Source organism: Anser brachyrhynchus (assembly GCF_964034855.1).
Source record: "Anser brachyrhynchus genome assembly, chromosome: 7".
In the NCBI taxonomy this organism is placed as follows: domain Eukaryota; kingdom Metazoa; phylum Chordata; class Aves; order Anseriformes; family Anatidae; genus Anser; species Anser brachyrhynchus.
In genome coordinates this window covers 35,046,669-35,066,506 of record NC_137701.1, presented here as the reverse complement: position 1 = coordinate 35,066,506, position 19,838 = coordinate 35,046,669, and the positions used below count along the sequence as shown (strand labels likewise).

The 19,838-nt window shown below is 37.1% G+C and overlaps 1 protein-coding gene across 14 annotated transcripts in view; it reads right to left on the bottom strand.

Annotated features, from left to right (window-relative positions):
- The window catches only part of R3HDM1 (R3H domain containing 1), a 51,090-nt gene that overhangs the window by 1,450 nt on the left and 29,802 nt on the right, over positions 1 to 19,838 (bottom strand). For 6 of the 14 annotated variants that reach the window (XM_080600725.1, XM_080600738.1, XM_080600733.1 and 3 more), the window contains 11 exons: positions 18,477 to 18,578; positions 15,546 to 15,806; positions 14,671 to 14,791; positions 9,939 to 10,093; positions 9,234 to 9,382; positions 7,637 to 7,755; positions 6,952 to 7,119; positions 3,682 to 3,851; positions 3,306 to 3,456; positions 1,809 to 1,891; positions 902 to 986 (listed from right to left, as the gene is read on the bottom strand). In XM_080600725.1, the coding sequence (XP_080456851.1) occupies positions 902 to 986; positions 1,809 to 1,891; positions 3,306 to 3,456; positions 3,682 to 3,851; positions 6,952 to 7,119; positions 7,637 to 7,755; positions 9,234 to 9,382; positions 9,939 to 10,093; positions 14,671 to 14,791; positions 15,546 to 15,806; positions 18,477 to 18,578 (1,564 nt within the window). The remainder of the gene's footprint in view (positions 1 to 901; positions 987 to 1,808; positions 1,892 to 3,305; positions 3,457 to 3,681; positions 3,852 to 6,951; positions 7,120 to 7,636; positions 7,756 to 9,233; positions 9,383 to 9,938; positions 10,094 to 14,670; positions 14,792 to 15,545; positions 15,807 to 18,476; positions 18,579 to 19,838) is intronic. The other 8 variants (XM_080600735.1, XM_080600727.1, XM_080600730.1 and 5 more) reach the window with 3 other exon arrangements.

The following is a 19,838-nucleotide window of genomic DNA, read 5'->3' as shown; positions in this document are numbered from 1 at the left end:
TGGTTGTACTTAAAGATACATCACACAGTGGAAAGCGAGTTGTTTCATCTCGTATCTCCAGGTGCCTGACGCCATGCTGATACACAGGCACTCCATTTCTGGTAACCCAGAGAGCATTCTGCTGTCACAGAGAAGCTGAGAATACAGAGGCCCCTCAGAAGAGTGGGGCGGGGAATCCACACCAAGTTTTGCAGTAGATTTGATAACTCTCTATACCACCTGACTCGCTTCGCCTGTTAACTCTTCACACATCACCGTGCTAAACGGCTAGTCTCTCTTCTCTCAAAATCTTCTCCAGTAAATGGTTAGAAACTGATTTATCAGTAATTTTCTGCAAAGAGCTGATGGTAGGTAACACTTGCAACACAAATAATTTCCAGTAAAATGGGAAAATAGATGATGTCAGGTCTTATTTGGATGACATTTTTACCAACTCCAAAGACCCAACCTGCAGATCTCCTAGTGTGTCCCCAAAATTCATGGGTTTATTTATATTAGAAGGAAAAAACTAAGTACTAACTTTTTTTTGGTTTATGTATGATTTCACAAAAGTAAGAGGAAGAAGGGGTACGCGTTTACTATATTATGGGAGAAGGGTTTTGGACTTGGCTTGCATCCAGTAAACTTGCTTTTCCTTTTAGTACTGTCCAGTCCTGGTCTTCTCTAGCCTTTTCTCCAGCTTTCAAAACTACGCTTTTCTCATTCCTCTCTCTCTCATTTATCTTTCCTCTCTCCTAATCAAGTCTTCTGTCCATCTTTGTTTCCATGGTTTGCCATGCCCACTCCTGTCCAGTCACACTTCATTCTGGCCCTTTTCTCACCTGTGCTTTTCTCGTTACATCCCTAGCCTATCGCCACAATTCGTTCTGCTGGAGGACTGTGTCAATCAGCAATTCTGTACCTGGTTCTCCCGCACCAAGATCTGTTGAAGCAGCCTTCTTTGCTGGTTTCTTCCCCCTGTTTCCGTGTCTGTTTCCAGGCTGACACTGGAGAGATGGATATAAATGATATACTTTAATGACAGCGCATCAGTATTTTGAAATATCTGGGTTAGCTCAGTGAAAAATGGTGCAGAGGAATGTCTGAAAAGTAACCTGTGCTACCGTGGTACAGAAAAGATTTCCATGTCTGATTTTAGTCACAGAGTTTAGCAATCCTGCAGTCAGGGGCATCCAATCCTTGACTTCAGAAGAAAGGAAGCAAATGACGAAAAATCACCTCAACCCTTCTTGGAAGAAGAAAAATCCATCCCCGCCCCCAAACCCAGCACATCGTCTGGCTGATCTCAGGTAGAACTGAGCAAGGTAGAGGCAGGGGGTCTGTGTCTGTCCCAGAAATTAAATAGATAGCAAGACTTGTGAGCTTTGCCAACACTTAATATTTTGGCTTTCTTGTAAGAGACAAAGCCACTCTCTGCTTAGAAATACCCATATGTACTTTCTATTTTTAAAAAAACTGTTATTCAAATAAAACAATCTTTTTAAACAAACACTCTCTCCCCGATTTTTGGAGCTGCTGGCAAACTGCCTCCCACAGAATCCATATTCTACACTGGGCCTTCTATCTTCCTTTGTAGGTTGGAATTTCAGTTCAAAAGAAAAGCTACATTTCATAATAACGCTTCTCTATATTTTTACAACAGGAACAATGGAAAGTATCAACACAGAATAAACCAGTTATTGGGAAGCAAGTGCTTTCCAATCAATTACTTTTCTAATGCAATAATATATTCTCCTGTTCACGGTTATTGTAACTGTAGTCCTGAATTGTTTTCTTCAGTGTTGCCAAGAGAGTGTTCTCTTTAATACCTGTTGGCTTGCTACTTGTCCACGTAATAAAGATGGTGGATTGTATTGCAGGGGCTGGCCGAGCAATGGGTATCTGGCATCTCCTTAAAGAGAAAGGTAATTAGAAGGTTTTTTTTTTTCTGTAATATAAGAACTCTCTCCAAATTCTCTTACACCGAAGAGAAAGCAGAATGACTATGCACAAAGCAGCGTATTTGGCTAAGCTAAGAAAACAAGATTTGGCACAATTAAGTAAGTGCATGTATGTAAGTCATGTTGATCACAAGGTGGAAAGCTACAAGCTTAAGGCTCTTGCATTTCAGAGTTACACTGAAAAACATACTATTTTCTTTCCCTTAACTGCAGTCTTCTCTAAATCCTGTCATATCAAAATGAGCTTAATGAGGCTGCTCTCAGGGTAACCATTTAACCATTTCCATGGTAACATCCCTGATGAGTGCCAGGTACATCTGTATATCTCCTTTTTGCTCCAAGGATCCACACGATCAGTGAACAGAAATTTTTAATAATCACAGAAGATTAAGAAAGTTGAGGGACATAGTTTACAACAGGCAACCTGGAATTTTTTTTTACAAGAGGAATGGTACACAAAGCAATAGTGTAATGATCATGCAGAAGGTAAGACAAAGACAAACAAAAGAAAATAAGGTCTTCTCTATCAGTAAGGAAGACCTAACAGATTTTTCTATAAGTTTTGTTTTTACTTTAATGCAATTTTTGTATAAAGTAAGACCCATTAATTTCAAGTTTGAGAACTGCAGATGTCCAAACATAATGGACATCTTTGGTCACTGACACAGGATTTATTTCATCATTTGTTTTCAAACTTCTAACTATCACATCTCAGTGAAAATTCCCTATTTTCTGTTTTCTGATAACATGGCAGCAGAGGAATGAATTAAATTATTCTACAAGGATTTTTTTCTTCTTCTATCATGCTAGTTGTTCTAAAAGGAATGAAGAATTCACTTAGGCAGTGGTTTGATTCAATGCATCATCAATGAATGAGGTTTGGCAGAACATTCATCTTCACATGACATTTCTGCGTCCTTTTCTCCAAAAGATGCCATTACCACCCAATGTATTACGATCAGCTAGTCCCACGTGATTTATCTTTGTAGCTCTAAATTTATGCCTTTTGTAAATATATGTAGAGTTCTTGATTTATGGTTAAAACTTAAAACTAAATTATATCAAACATTTTATTAATATTTTCAATTCTAAAGTGGGCAATGTCTCATGTGAGAAAGCTAGTGAGTTATAGAAGGTCCAACAGCAAAAGATCGAGGCGTTTGAGAATACAGGGAATGATATCAGCGCAGAGCGGTAAGGTCAAATTGTGCATGATCCAAGGGTGGGTAGTTTTGATAATCTTGCTTCAATAGCATTACTACTCAAGTGAGCCATAGTTTGTCACAAAATCCTTATATAACTTGTATTTTAAAGCATTTATTGAAAATAAAACCACAGAAGTATTTTAGTTAACTAAAAATATACCTTGTCCAGGGACGAAAGGTCTAGAAAACTGGGGCACAATAGAAAGAGGTGTTAATGTGGGACGGATGTTCTTCATGTTTGATAGCTGAGCTGGTGCTGGTGATTGGGCCGGTGAGGTGACAGGACTACCTACTTGAGGACTATGCTGCAACTGGATAAACAAGTTAGTGTTTTAGAAAGTATCTAGGTGAGCAATGACATCTACAGCATTCAAACACTGGAAGCAAAATTAAAATTGGTATATTAAGTACCACCAGAACAGATTTTATTCCCCCAAAAGAAGTCTTGGGGAAAAAAAAAAACAACACAAAATGACATGCAGAGATGCAATTTATGCAAATAAGTCATGCTGGAAAACAAATCAAAAAGCTCATACCTGTGCAGCACTGTCTAAAGTGCTAAGTTCTGTGGACTTCTGCCCCCTTTGATGATCACAGTAGTACTTATTCTGTTTCCACTGTGGAGGTGAATGGTTCCGAGGCTGAGGATTGTTAGGTATATTGAGCTGCATCATTACTACTCCTCCACCTGGTGGTGCTGCTACTGCTGCAAGATGAGAAATTGGTAGAATGCAGTTAGTTTATCATATATTTCAACTTTCATTTTAGAAGAAAAAACGTAAAATAAAAAAAAGAGAAACAACAGAATGGACATCTTGCTAAATAAGCTGCTCAATTGCAGAAAACTAGGACAGTATCTTCTGTACAATTACATTTCTACTATCAGATAAATCTGCACTAGACTAACTTGAGAAGGCTTCCCAGAACTATAAAAGATAAATGGAACCAATGAAACTCAGTATTGAGAATATTTTTTGAAATAAATTGTATTTAACAGTAGTTGAAATTACTCAACATTCATTGTAGTTACTGTCAGAGTAATGCGCTGAAGAACATGTCCTATCAAAAAAATATGCATCATTTAAAAACAGAGTTTACCTAGTTAGTTTACATGATATACACCAAATGTTTTCTCTGATATGATGTCATACATTAGAAAGACCTAATTAATCTTCAGTCCGAGACAAAATTACCCTCACTTACACATTTTACAACGGATTTTTACGTAACTGCGATTGTTTTTCTGGGCAAAGACTGCAAGACTGCAGAGGCTGCAAGACTGCAAGTTGATCCCCACATCCTGTATCACTTTGCCACTGTGGTAGGTACAGAAACTCCAGTTAGAAAATGGCCAAACAGCCGATGCTGTTCACTACCGTTTCATGTAAGGAGTCGTGACAAGAGGTTTCCTGAGAATTGGTCCTCTGCCTGTTGACCCATCCCTTTCCCTTTCCCAGGTAACTTACATAATGTCGTGTTTACGAGAAAATGGTTGTTTTCAATTTCCTTCTCTCCTCTACCCACTGCTTACATAATTTCTTTGAAACAATGATTAAAATATGTGATTGAAACAGCATTTAATCATCCACCTATAAAGATGGGGCCTACAATCTTCTGAACTCACCATCTATGTTGTAGCATCAGTTAGGAACAGTAAGTCAGTATGGATTAAAAAACAAAACAAAAACAAAACACGAATGCATTTTATATGGGCTATTGTTTTCACTGCTCCTACGGTCCAAGAAGAAACAATCTGACTCCTTTGAAATGCAAACCAAATAACATAGAATAACAAACTCATAATAATAAAACTATATTAGCTTTTCTAAACTGTATTCTGAAATACGTACTATACTGATTTTTATCAAAATAAAGTGATAAAAGCAGTACTTTCACATCTATACTCTCTTTCCAATCTTTTCAATGGCAAAAACGTTCTACCCATGTATTACAGACTTAGATGTAATCATCAGATTACCTCACCAATTTCAGTGGATATAAATTTGAGTGTCCCTGTAAGAGCCACACTGAGAATCGTTCTATTTTGTTGCATGGCAAAATAAAATACACATCTACTTATGGATATCTGCTACACAATCAGAACAACGCATGCCACAAGTTTCCAAGTGGCAAAGCCATAAGCTTATGTAAACCCCATACACTTATATACTTGAGGTGTACCAGGCAAACATCTATATACACACTACGTTTTACACAAGAAAAAAAATCATTTTTATGCATATATTTATAAACATTAAAATGGTATATTTACATCTCCCTGTCTTAAAATATAGTATTTTATAGTATTCTGCAGCACTTGCCATACAACTCTTTTGTCTCATCTCTGTTCAATAAGAATGCCCAGCAAAAACACGCATTTCAGAATTACCAGGAGCACCATTTCTAAAATAAGTGTCACAATCTGAAAATTCTACTTAAACTACAAATAAACACCCTCCGTAAATCCCCCAAATGCTGGTTCTTTCTACTTCTACTAGTTCCACAGCATTTCAGTAAGTGAAAACAAATGGAACTCTTTGCCTAAACAAGCATGCTTGAAATAAAGTGTCATCGAAGGCATAGGTCTGTCTGCAGACACTTCAATTATCAAAACGCATGAGAGGAAAAAACACAGAAGAAATCCCTGAAAGTCTCCCAGATTTGGAGTCCGGTCCTCTACAAATTTTTTAGAGGAACAGAAACACCACTCAGCTGCTTGTCTGCACGTCCTCATCGTCCTCGCCTCAATCACCTTGAGGTATCATCTCAGTATCACTGCTGCTGAAGTGCATGCTTTTCTTTATTCACTCAATATTTGTTCTCTGTCACAGAGGCTCTCCCCTTCCCCAAACTTGTTTAAATCACAGTTCAACAGCTTTGAATCAGGCCTTCAAAACTGCATAAAACCAAAACTACCAAGATAAGGGTAGAACAAAGTAGTGCTAGACCAACTTTGGACATCCTGAAATGATAGTCTTCAAGAACTACACCCAAACAAACTTGAAGTGTTGAAGAAATGGAAACAAAACCAGAACTGCTGTGAACAGCTATCTTGCCACTTAACTGGATGTTACCTATTTACTAATAAACAGGCTCTAAAAATATCTTAAATGTTTGTAAGAACAATCACATCTATAGTGGAATCTAGGTCACTGACCTAGTTGTTTAATCTATTACTTGCTTGCAAAATACTGAGATAGCAGTATTTGAGATTACTCCCTTTTTTTTTTGCCAACCAAATCCCTCTGGTGCATCAAACTCCCTATCAGTGAAATAAGGACAGTACTACTCACTATGACTGATCTATAACCTCTGGTTTGAAGGCTAACCTTCATACTCTTAACCTCCTAACCAGCCCAATTTTATGATAAATGTTTTTTGAAATTCAGAGGTTTTAAGTGTTTGGATGTTAATATTTACAAACATTTCATGCATAAGACAAGCTCTACATCACTGCTGTTTTCACACCCCACTGAAACTGCTATTTATACGCCTTTTAAAAATTACGTAAAAGATTGAAACATTCCAAACCTGATTTAAATGCTTCTGCTAAGTGACATTCTTCTCTGCTGAAGAAGGCTGCCTCCAAGCTGCCCACGGGAGGTTGGCTTTTGTTTCATTTCAGTTCAAAAGTTGTCATTTTTAATGTTACAATGATAGCAATTTCAATGAAGAATTAAAAATAGTATTTGAAGAGATGGCGTTCAAGTCACAACTGTTCTAGCAGGGAGCCATGAAATCAGTCTGACCATTTACAACAGATTTCTAGACAGAATGGCGTAGATGAAAATTCCAATAAAATATACCTTTTATTGGCTGCATGATGGAAAGACCAGTGGGTGAACTTTTACATGATGAGGATGGAGACACTATGCTGTAGTGCACAATGGAAGCAGCCTGTTGTGGCTTTGACTTTGATGAAGGTGGCAATAATGTAGGAGGTGATGGCTTCTGACTTGAATGGTTGCTATAAACTACGAAAGTAGAAGCAGTAAATAATGCTAACAGAAAAAACAAACAGGAAAACAGAACACCCCCCCCCCAGCTTATGAGTATTTCATTTTCCCCTTTCAACAGTAAAAAAAAAAAAAGAGTACTCGTCTCAATCCAGATCCAGAATGATTACAATTTTTAGTCTCTTCTCAGGAACTCCAAAAATAAATAAATAAATCAGACCCACATAGCTCCCATAATTGAGGAAAAGATTAGATTAAAGTCATTTGGGTGAGAATGCATTGTTCCCATGTCTGTCTCAATTCAAAAGCTGACTTGCAAGCCATTATGCCATACAGTACTGAATTCTAAGAAAGTAACTTGAGGGCTCTCAGTGATAAATTAAAGATGTGAAGTTAACCTGCTTGCAATATAATTTTAAACACAGCATACAGAAGGAAATACAATAGTTAATTCTAAATCAAACCCATATGCAATCACCCAGCATAATAATTGTTAGAAACTTGTAAGTCTTTCAAAAAAACAAACAAAAAAAACCTTCAGTCCTCCAACCTGCACATTGCTGTCCTTGAAGCTGCTGAGAGTTACATGGTGATGATGTTCTAGGAAACTGTATCTGCTCTGATCCAGGAGGCTGCAAATATCCTACTGATGAACTATAATAACAATAAAAAAATTCAATCAGTAATATTCCTGCCTACTCCCCACCCAGGAATCTGCTTCTGAAGAAGACAGAAGTTTCATAGCTCTTCCTTGGCTATAACTTACGATCTGCATATATCAAAAACAGTACTAATTTACTTACTTTGATATACCACCTTTGTGCAAAGAGAACTATATAGGTATAAAGATACATAGAATATGAAAAAATAGCAGTTCATTGTCTTAATTAACCATAATTAGGTCTTGGTTAAATGGCCACCACAAAACCTGCCACAAGGATTTCAGATGCTGACTACTCAGCTGGAGGCTGGCCCCGTGGTATTCGGCACACAGAATGAGAGCACTCCTCTGCTTCAGTGCAGAGTAACGCAGCCTAAACTGACACCTGCAGGGGTTGCCTTACCATGGCTTTACCAAATAGGAGAAAAATACCCGGTCATGGAAGAAGACTCAAGGAAAGAAACAGCCTTGCATTTGTTTGTAATACAAAAAGAATAAAGAAGTTTATTTATGCCAGGTATTTTTCAGGGCATTAAGGGCAAAAACAAGTAAATAACAGACATAATTCTATCATAACAGTAACTGATCATTCTGCCAGAGGCAGAACATCAGGTTGGTGGACTACAAGCAGGATGGTGCCTATGGCATCTGGTACTTCAGTATGAAGTTGAGGTTTTCATCAACAGATGAACTAAACGCTCTGAGGGAATGAGAAAGAAGTTTTTATAACTTCAAACTACGGAAAAAACGAGGGACGATCTTTTTAAGCCTCCACTGGGAATCCATTTTCACCTGTAACTTCACATGAAAATTTTCCCATCCTTTGTCCCATGGGCCAAGTATATGATTTTAATTTAAAGATGCTATTGAAACAAACCAAACTCAGAAAGCAATCTGTTTCAGTTTTCAGTCTGCTCAGGATGTATTCCCTCATACGGCTTCTCATCTGTCTAATGATTATAGTTCTCAGTGGTGACTCATAGGTTTGAGACTATTCAGTTCTTGCAGAACAGTATTCCACGTTTCTTTTGTTAAAAAACACTACCACTATCTACTGCGATAAATGCACATTGCTGTCCTTAGCTGCTAGTCTGCTCTGAATTCCAAGCAGAAGTCACCCTGTTTGATAGAGATGGCCACTGCAAGTGATGCAAGAGAATAAGCAATAAAACTTATTTAAAAAACAAGTCTGGGATTACGTCTACATGTGAATTCACTGAGCCTCAAACGTAACTATGGAAGAAAAGGTTAAGAACCCTTTGAGTACAAAGAACAAGAATTCAGATTCATTTGAGGTGACGAAGCCATGCCGTGATGACACAAACACTGAATTGCATAAGAGAAAAAACAGCTAATAAAGCATTTTTAAGTCTACCTTTAAAATATATTTTAATACACGCAGTAACGTAGCAGATTCTATCAGTTACTACAAGACAATTAAACCTGGTTGCTGAGAAATCAAATAACCAACCTTAAATTATTCTGTTGACCTGATGGAATGACGCTGTAGTAAACTGGCATTCCTGTTGTGGGCAATCCTTGATTTGACTGACTGGGAATTATTACAGGCTGTTGATATGTCTGCTGGGGCACTGCCTGGGAACCTTGAGGCACCGAAACCTAAAATTGAGAACGTGTTAACACACTCTTGTGCAAAAAATGTTTCCTTCTGCCTCTTGACCATTACCTACTTTAAGGCTTTTTTTTTTTTTTTGGAAAACAAAACAAAACCACAAAGATCTACCAGAGTTCTCTAAATCCAGAACACTAGCGATAACATGAGTTGAAATAATAGTGCTTTATAAAACAAAAGTTTTTACCTTCTTCCCTAAAAATGGAAATAGTTCCAAGGGACTCCATAAATTAACAAAAGAATTTCTCTACAATAGTTAAGGACTGGAGTGGGTGGAATTCTTACAAGCTTTTTCTTCCCTATCCTCTGAACCACTATTAATGCAGCACTTACTATTCAAAAGAAAATTTGTGAATTTGTGATAGGTCTGCTTCATGCTTCAATCATCTTTTTTTTTTTTTTATATACATATTTCTCTCCTCCAAGTCACCTTTGAAATGTACTTGCAGCTTTCTTGCATTTACAAAGCAATGCACTTCAAAAAAAAAAAGATCACTCAAAAGTACAGAAGAATGACTGAAAAGTTATGAGTAAATTACCCACCTGATACGATGGCACTGAAGGATATGGAACAATCACACCTTGAATTTGATTCCCAACATTGTTGTGTTGGCCACTGACTAGATTTTGATTCTGAGACTGCTGAACTCCAACTAAACCCTGGTAGTTTTGCTGCTGGTTAGGCAAAACTTGGTAACCTGAAATTATACATTTAAATATTATTTTGAAAGAACTGTCTAAATGTAACACATTTTATACAGAGCTGCTTGTATGAAAAGGTATGTGTGGCATTTTCCAATGGCCTTTTACATCTGGCAACTTCTTAAGACTTGAACTTACCATGCATATAGAAAGAAGCCAACATTAAAAGTCAACAGATTTTATTAATTTACATCCACCTGGCCCCACCATTAAATACCGCACATACTATCTGCAATGCTGCACTCACATGCTTGCAGTATTTCTTTGCACTCTGAGTTACATGCGTTGACACCTTGATTTGATTGGTGAAAGCTGAAAGCATTTGAAAAAATCATGCTAGATAATGTCAAAAACAATCAATTGTCTATTATTATGAACAAGGCTGTTTATAATACTTCAGCTTTGAAATTCTGCTTATGATGAATTCTGCTAGCATCTCAGGTGCCCCAGGATGAAAGTACCTCACCTATGAGTCAAGGCTGAAGCACACTGTGCAATGCACTTGTGCAAGTCCTTTTAAAAACAACAACCAAAACCAAACTGATTTTTCATATTCACCCCTCTATAGTGCCTCCACAACACTTTATTACTGCTTAAGCTGGCACCCTTTGCTGTCTTTCAAAAATGTCCTAAACAAAAAAATAGTCACAAATAGTGAAAAAAATAAGCACGAGTGCCAAACAGGAAAACACATGCAGGACACAAGTTCTTTTTGTCCTATTCCATCATCCAGGTTATGTGCTTGACTACTTACCACATCAGCAACAAAACCATAACTAACTGTGTTTCTGAGACAAAGCCAGTTGCCACTCCCAAGTAACAAAACCGGGCTTGTCAGGAAGCACCGATGGCAAGAGGAGTCCTGTATTTATTAACTTGGACAGATTCACATTCCAAGGAATCTAACATTCCCCATGCTCCCTGGCTTGATATGGAACCATATTTACTAAAGCAGATACAGCTGCAAAAAGTCACTTGGATTTTTTTTTTTAAATTGTGTTTTAAAATTCCTTGGTCTATTTAGAAAATTATTCAGTTAACATAAACACTTTTTTTTTTTTTTGTAAAACAAAACCCAGAGACATTCATTGATTACATACATTCAAGGTACAATGGACATTATGAATTAAGTCTCATCTGGCTATCTCTCTTATAGAAATTGCAACAATGAAGACTAACAAAGCCTGTGAACATGACCAAATATTGCTTGACAAAATTAAAGGGAAGAAGGTTCAATTCGTTAAAACCAAGAGAGCTATTCATTAGAAACACAGAAGACACTATCAATATTTTCAGAGTACTATGTAACTTCACAACCATGCATGCTCGAATAGAGATTAGTAGTTACAATTTTTAATAACTAAACTTGGACCGTGTAGAAAAATCCATCTCTCATACCTGTAACAAACAAAATATTTAAATGTGCTTTGTTACCAGATCTATGGCACCTAAAAAGCAATAGAATGCAAAGTTGCAGTATACAACAGATACAATCACCACATCTGCAATCTAAAGCCCTCAATTCCCCAGCACTGTAACATAGCTGTGAATATTTTTCAGCTTTTTTTCCTGACACTTTCAGCGACAGACATAATCAATTTTGCAAGCACAGAGTACTGGAACAATATAAACTGAGTGCCAAGAAGGTTCCCCACAGCATTCTGAAGAATACTCTATTTTTAGTTTCCCAGTTTCACCTCTGCATAGAAAGTGGTATGACAGAAATGCAACACTCAGCAGAAAAAGAAAACCCGCACCTGCCTGAACAGACTGCCTCATTACCGAGAAATATTCCAGAACAGCAGCTACAAAAAGAAGCAGCTACAAAAAGAAGCATGTTTCTTGGTATTTCCATAAGTAATCACTTAACGTAAGAGGAATTAACCCACAGGATACAGAAATACATTTTCTGAATAACATGTTAAGAGCATGAAATGGCTTTTGTTCAAGAACACGAAAGTATGATAACCTGGTTAACCAGCTCTGAGTAAGGCTTGGTATCTGTTACAACTAGAGCTATTATTACTGTGACAGTGATGGCTGGCAGTTTTGTAGCAGAAGTTAGTTGAACTTCAGCTGATGCTCCTACAGTAACTGCTGTTCAGATAAGACTTTTAATCAACCTACAGTTAGGTCTTTTGGTCAGTGGGCCCTCACGATCACGAAGACATGAAATGCTGTTTTCTTTCAGAGAGTTTCCTTCTGTATTTTGGGCACACAAAGCATTTAAAATACTAGTGAAAAAAAACAACACTAAATATTACAGGTGAAACCCCTTTAGAAAGGAAGCCAGGAAGCAGCTGAAAAAGAGACCGGTTCACTGTGAGAAATCTAAACCTCTCAGACAGTGTTACGGCCCCGAATTCAACAGCTCAAAGTCAGGCCATCCCATAACGTTAAACCAAACGCGGCTTCAGTTGCCACGCTCTCAGAAGCTGTCATCTTTTATCTAACTTTGCGTTTGGAAAGCAATTTCAGAGTTAGTAACCACTTTACAAAATGAGTAAACCCCCTGGTTTTTATTTAATACAGGATTTGTTTGTTGTCACTCTTGACCAGACCCAGAATCCCAGAATAGCCGCAGTTGGAAGGGCCCCAACCCAAGGGACTCGTTGCCATGTTAGCCAAGTAGCATGCTGTCCTTCATCTCAACAACAGCCATTGCTAGTAAATATCAACCATTTCAGATGTAGCTTTGTGTTAGCTTAGCACAAATGTTTAAAATAAACCTACAAGAGAGGTAATTACGAAACATACGATCTCATAAGCAGTTTGCAGAACAAAAAATATGATGTGGAACCTTTTTATGTCCAGAATGGAGATTCAGAGTTGTCTATAAAGCAGTAAATGAAAGGCAGCAATGGCGAGGTAGCAATTGGTTGCTAGTAAAATATTTCTCTCTACCATTAGTGTAGATATAAAATATTTCTCTCCATCACACACCAAGTAACCAAGCAGGAATGAGTGGAATTATTGGCCGGACCATCCTTTCACTACTCTAACAAGATCCCTTGATATTGCGATTAGAGGCACAAGGTACCTTATCAAAGTAGTAAGAGTTGTCTGCACAGCTTTCTTTCTCCCTTCATTATATTTATTTCTTCTAGGACAGAAAGAGATTTTAGTGGCTGCTACTTTTCACCCGTCCATGTTACAGACGGTGAAATTCAAGTAAAGCATCAAGAGCTGAAAACATACAAGAAACAAACTTACTTATCTAATAGTAACCGATTCCTCCCTTTGCATCTTAACACTGATGCACAGCACCACATGCTTTCAAACTCAGATTTTTATTAAGCTACATGTATACACCTGGCTACCTCTGAGAGTTCACCTCCTATTCTCCTACAGAGTCCCCATGAATGGGGAAGTAACCCCAGCTGAGCCTCAGACTTTTTGCTATTAAGCAGTCTGTGTATTAAGTATTCTGAGGAAGGAAAGCAGGGTTGTGGAATACAGTTGGACATCACATCTTTAACACAGATAGATAAAGCAAGTAGCAAAAGAAAAGAATATATTTATTCTTTGAATATTTGTCAACGTACTTCTAAAGAGTGCAAAGCGCAGTTCTGTTTTGCAATAAGCAGGTACTAACAGTACTTTAAGATGATCTGACAAGTCTACCATAATGGGTATCTCGATGATTCTGCAGTGAAATAATCCCACAAATTTGTCAACTGAACCCTGAATAACAACTTCCAGCACTGATGATATTTGATCTCTTCCTAGAAGGACTACAGAAAACTACACTACGTACTACTAAAGACGACATCTTTCTTACTGGCTACTTAATAGCACAACTATAAAGAAATCCATTTAGTATTTATTTGTGAGAGGTGATCTTTCATCATATTCCTGTTAAAAAAACAGAAAAACATAAAACCCCACCACCACACAGTCTGGGGGGCAAAAAAAAAAAACCAAAAAAAAACCACTTTGTTTTTGAAAGAACCTCAAAAGGACACGAAATCCCTGATTTTTAAGGGACTCAGCCAAAATGTTATCTGCCTTCAAATACCACTAGCTACTTCTGAAAGTTTTTACTGTCGGTTAAGATACTACTCAGAAATGAATTTGCTTCAGGAACCCAAACCTTACTGAAGAAGTTGTAAGAATATCTCTAAGTAGGCAGACTACTAGAATATAATAGCTATACTTAACTCAGAAAGAAAAAAAGGCAAGAGGAAAGCAGGGAAACATAAAGCTTGATAACATTCATAGAAAGGTAAGTCAAAAACAGTAGAGAAGCCTTTACCAAAACAGAAGGATCAGAAAACTAATTCTAGCCACTTAAGTCTCACAATATATACTGTTCAATACCCAGATACCTTTAGTCAAAGGACAGAAAAAATTACTCCATATTATTTTCAACTGTATTTAAAAAAAGACAGTATCACCAACATCGTCTGCATAGCAGCGTTTTCATGCCACATCTAAAATTAGTAACTGAAACTTCAAAACAAGAGATAAGGTGTATCTCTGCAGTGTTACCTCATTTAAAGTTATTTATTCACCTTAAAACGGGAAAAAACACACACAAGGTATTCAAAATGCTGAATTAAGTTCAACAAACCTGTCTGCTGTCCAGGCTGTGCCAATGGTTGGTTTTGCTGCGTGTTGTAATGGACAGAAACAGGTCGATACTGTTGGCTGGAGTGCGGGTACTGATTGGGTGTACAATAACAAGCTGGCATCTAAAGACAAATGACAATTAAAGAGATGCACTACTTGCAAGTTTATAACAGGCACACACATAAACGCAAAAAGAAGCACACAATAAAAGAGGCGCAAAACTTAAATGGTGCAACTAATGTTAAATGCTTTAGCAAATAAAAATACTTACTCTGTATTATATAAAGTCTCTCTTTTAACAGCTGATTTCTTGTACTTTCATTGTAGAAGAAATAAGTTCCAAAATACTAAATTCCCCTACATCAGCACTATTTTCATCAACTGTTTTTAGCAGTCTCTCTGGTGACAATACATGTCATTTTAGCCAATGCCAGAGGAAAGTAATGCACTGCTACTTTTAAACTGCAATAACTACTTGTTGGAACCATGGAGAAGGTTGGAGGGGAGATGGGAGCAGATTCAGGATCTTTGGACCAATTTGCATAAGGAAACATCTGAGACACTAGAAAACAATGGAGAACACAAGGATGTACAAAATCCACATTTGGTAGTTTTAAAATCTCACTACCAGTAAAACAGTGCTCTGATATTTATGGTTTTTCTTTGTTTTTATTTAACTAGCTAAATAGACAAATCTGAGTGATTATTCCTCCTCAAATAAACTGAAGTCATTCATTTCACAACACAAATGAGAAAAAAATGCACACAGCCACAAATTAACAGGGAACCCCATACCATATAAAAAGCCCATTAATGGAACAGCATCATCATGTTTTAACTATAGCTTTTGGCAGAATGGAAACAGAACCATTGTACCTGCGGCACAGGTTGCTGCATATATCCCTGCTGCTGGAGCACTTGCTGGCCGACAGGGTGGCTAGATGTAGAGTAGCCTTGAGTAGAAACTGGCTGGCCAGAGGGTGGTGGAGGTGGAGCAGCTGCGATGATATAACCAGACTGCTGTGGGGGCTGGAGGACTACAGTGGACTGGAACATAGTAGTATGAGGTTCAGCTGGATCAGCAGGTGGCTGACGGGCAAGACTCATATGGCTAAATTGTGATCCTAGGTTGTCTTGCTGTAATTGTTAAAAAAAAGCAGAAGTTACATTCACAAGTACTCGAAAAAAAAGAATAAAAGATTATATCACAGTAAGTAAAAGCAAAATAGCTCAGTAAGTAAAATTTTCATATAGGAACGTCTCAAATTACTGCACATTAGCAACATCAGCCAAAGAGCAAGAGGAAAGACAATAGCACAAGATAGAACAGCAGCAAATTATCTTCAGGGCTGACAGTGGGGAAGAACATCCATGTTGGGAGACTTTACTCACTTCAAATATTTGATTTTTTGGCTCACATCTGCCTCTATCTACTTACTGTAAGAATTCAATACATTTTCTGATTGCACTCCAAAGCCTGAGTAATAACATTAACCCCCAGTTAAAACAGCAGAAAGCATCAGTATTGTTAAAGTAATTTTTGTTTAATTTTTAATTTTAAGTTAATGAGACTCTAATCCTGGATAACAAGACACATTTGTCTGACTTGGTATTATACTACATAGTTGTCATGCTAACAAAAAATACATCAATCTTTGCAACAGCTGCAAAAATCCGTTCTAGCGGCTACCCATTATCTGTATTTTATTACCATCTGAAACTATGGTACTGACAGCACTGAGCACTGCAGGAGTCCCATGGAATATGAAACTCCTCTTATGAAACTCCCCAAGCATTTTTCTTTTCAAGCAATTCAGCATCAAATGGATTACCAGTATTCTGAAAATAAAAAGTGATCTCTAATAAGTTATCTTTTGTTAGACATGCAGATTGGGTTCACTCTTCAAAAGTAAACTCCAAATGTGAAGAAACTCAAAATTTTTAAGACCACCTGATTCTCACTCACATCATCCTGAAGAAAATATGAGTTAATCAAGAAAGACTAAGTTCAACCTCTGTCTTTTATGGATCTATATTCATATTGTATGATGAAGTTTTATAGTTCCAAGGCTAAAAATACTAAATACTAGAAATATGAATTTGCACTTAAAACTTTATTTAGAATATCTTTACATCTTAAAAAGACTTATTTTCATCATATCAACTATTTAACTTGCCTTTGTCACTTCATTTTTAGATGAGGCCTATTAATGCAACCATAATACTTCTCTACACTGGATTTTACATTCTGCTTCCCATAACATCTAGTTTAGAGAAGAGATCCTGATATTTAGTTTTGATTTAATATTACTTGCACAAATGGCTAAAACCCCACCACAAGTTTATTTCTGTTATACACTGAATACAAGAAAATTCTGATCTGGTCAGTTCTTCCCACAACAACAGATACAGTACAAGTATGATCAACCACTGAAACACGGTATTGCCAGACATGGATAAACCAAACTTTCCTGCTACCAACTACGAAGGTGTTCAATTTAGACTACGAACCTAGACCATCAATCCTTTTCCCTACGTTACGTAAGTTGCCATAAGAAGAAATACATTTTTGAAACTGACAGCACGATTAGTACTTCAAATCATTTCCTGAGCATGAAATAGTTTGAAACTATTATAAACCTGGGGAAGTTTCATTGTTTTAACAAATGTATGCCTAACAATGATTGCAAATTACAGCACAGAAACCTAAGGTATGTTTGAACTAGCTGCTACAGGCAGCAATTTATTCATATGCTAAAACTGTGTAGGAAGTTCACATTGGTTAATTACCTTCTCAGTTAATGAGATGAGAATGGTTAAATTATTCTCAGTGCAGCTCACATGTATTCAAACTCTAAAATACCATGAGAAACAACACTGCTAAAAACAATACGCCCTTTGTGAGGTGCAATTCCTTTTTGGGATTGTATATCTAAACTACAGCTACTTATAATATATATATATATATTATATAATATATATAGTATAGTATTATAGTTATATAATATTATAGTATTATAATATAGTTTTAATTATATGCAGCCTATTGATTTCAGATCTATATTTATTACTAGATGATGTTTCTGATTAATACCAAAACCAGTAACAAAATACTCTGAATACGTACTAAAATAGCTATTGTATAACATATAGAGCAGCACGGGAAGTTGGGAAGCCTCAATTTTTGACCCGGACCCTAGTTCGGATTCTGCTTTGGATAACTTTTCTCCTTTCCTAGGCTTCAGTTTGTCTTGGTGTTAAGATTCTTAGTGAATATTAATTTTTACAAAAAAGACTTAGATTTCATTTCCAGCTTCCATCTATTAAACACTGGATACTCATGAACTGGGAGTGTGAACTGGCAAGGAGACTAGAAAATGTAACCATACAAAAAAAAAAAACACAACAGCACAGCACAGCTGATCCCTGAAAAGAGATTAGGGGTCAGCAGAAGAAAAAGCAGACATAGCAACAAGAAGAAAGGATGGAGAAAAGTTAATTAAAAGGCATAAAAAAAGGTATTGACTGGCTAACAAAACTTTGAAAAAGCTTTTCCTTTACAATTATCAATCATTGTATACAGATATATAGGAATAGTCCAATTGTATGTCTTTCTGTTGAACTGAAAATTTAGAGGGTAAAACCTCGGGAACTATTTTCAACCACTCAGGTAATATTTTACTGTGATGAAGAAGCCAGCCAGTCATTACACTGGTATCAGACACCACTTACAAACAACCCAAGCAAAGGTCAGCACCCACTAAAGATTAACCCATGCAGAGAGGAAATGAACAGAAGATATAATACCACAGAATATTGCTGGGTAGAGGAGACTGGCAGGAGCGGGGGCGGATAAGAGACCGCAGAGTACTGAACAGGCTGGGAAGAAGGCTGCAGAGGCCGGATAGGCTGAAGAAATAACAGGTTTATGAACATGGTTAACATTAGGAGTAAAAGACGTGAAAACAAAGTCAAAGTCTTTTGTAATAGAAAAAAAGCAACCGTGCTCCAGTCATTACCAGAGAGGGAAGGGATACATTTTTTCCCCAATTAAATCAAGCTAAAGACTGAACAGAATTAAAACAAACGTAATTTCCAGTATCTGTCTCCCAGCAGAAATGCATTTGCTTTATTTGTTATACATTATATAAGCTATAAAATAGGTCAAATTGCTTCTATTTAGCTTATACTATTTCTTTAAGAGAGAGATTGGTTTGAAATTATAAATAAGAACTACACATGCATTCTAAATACAAGTTATTTCAAAGCATCTAAATACAGAATGGATCTAGTACTAACCACAGATTAAAACGTATTACTTTCCTTTATCCAACAATACTGAAATATTTTATATGCATTGGGGCTATTTAAACATCAGAGAGCTATCATTGCTAATACTATTTTGAGCAGGTTTAACTCCAGCAGCCATCGAGAAGGCAATTATAGAAGTAGCAAAGGATTTGTGAAGAAACCTACAAATACTACACACTTTTGTAGATCAGACAGGGATAAACTGTACAAACGAACCTTTTTCAAAGCAGCCCATCATTACTGTGTCATATGCAGGTAGCCTGAATAGAAGATTTAAGCCAAGGAAAATGGACAAGGATAAAGCCAGATAACATTCCATAAATAACTTTCTGACAAAATTTGAGAACAATCTGAAAACACCGCAGGAGACTATAGCCAATACCTTGGTGCTTGAATTAGCTGCTGCAAAAAGAGGTAGAACCCTCCCTTCTCCTGCCTATAGCACACTGCTCACTTTTCTTTTCTTCTTCAAGGGCTGAGTCATCTTTAATGTGGCTTATTTTACCAAATTCCTCTTGTGCAAGATGAGGAAAAAAAAGCCTGTTCTTCAGCATGGGGTTTTCTAAGTAGGGTAAGCCAAGGTGCTACCCAAAGAGGCATTCATACCCACCAGTCCTAAACTACCTCTTTTGTGCCACCGTACTGCTTGTACGGTACAGCCCACAAATTCATCAGACTGAAAAATAACTTTAATGAAAAGAGATTTCAACTGGATTAACTCCCTACCCAGTTTGCTGACTATGTGACTGTATGCTAGGTGTGTGTGTGTGTCCAAGTGTGACACCGGATGAAGACAGAACTATTCCAGAGCAATCTAGGCTTGCTATATTCTTGAAACTGTTAACATTTTCACTATTT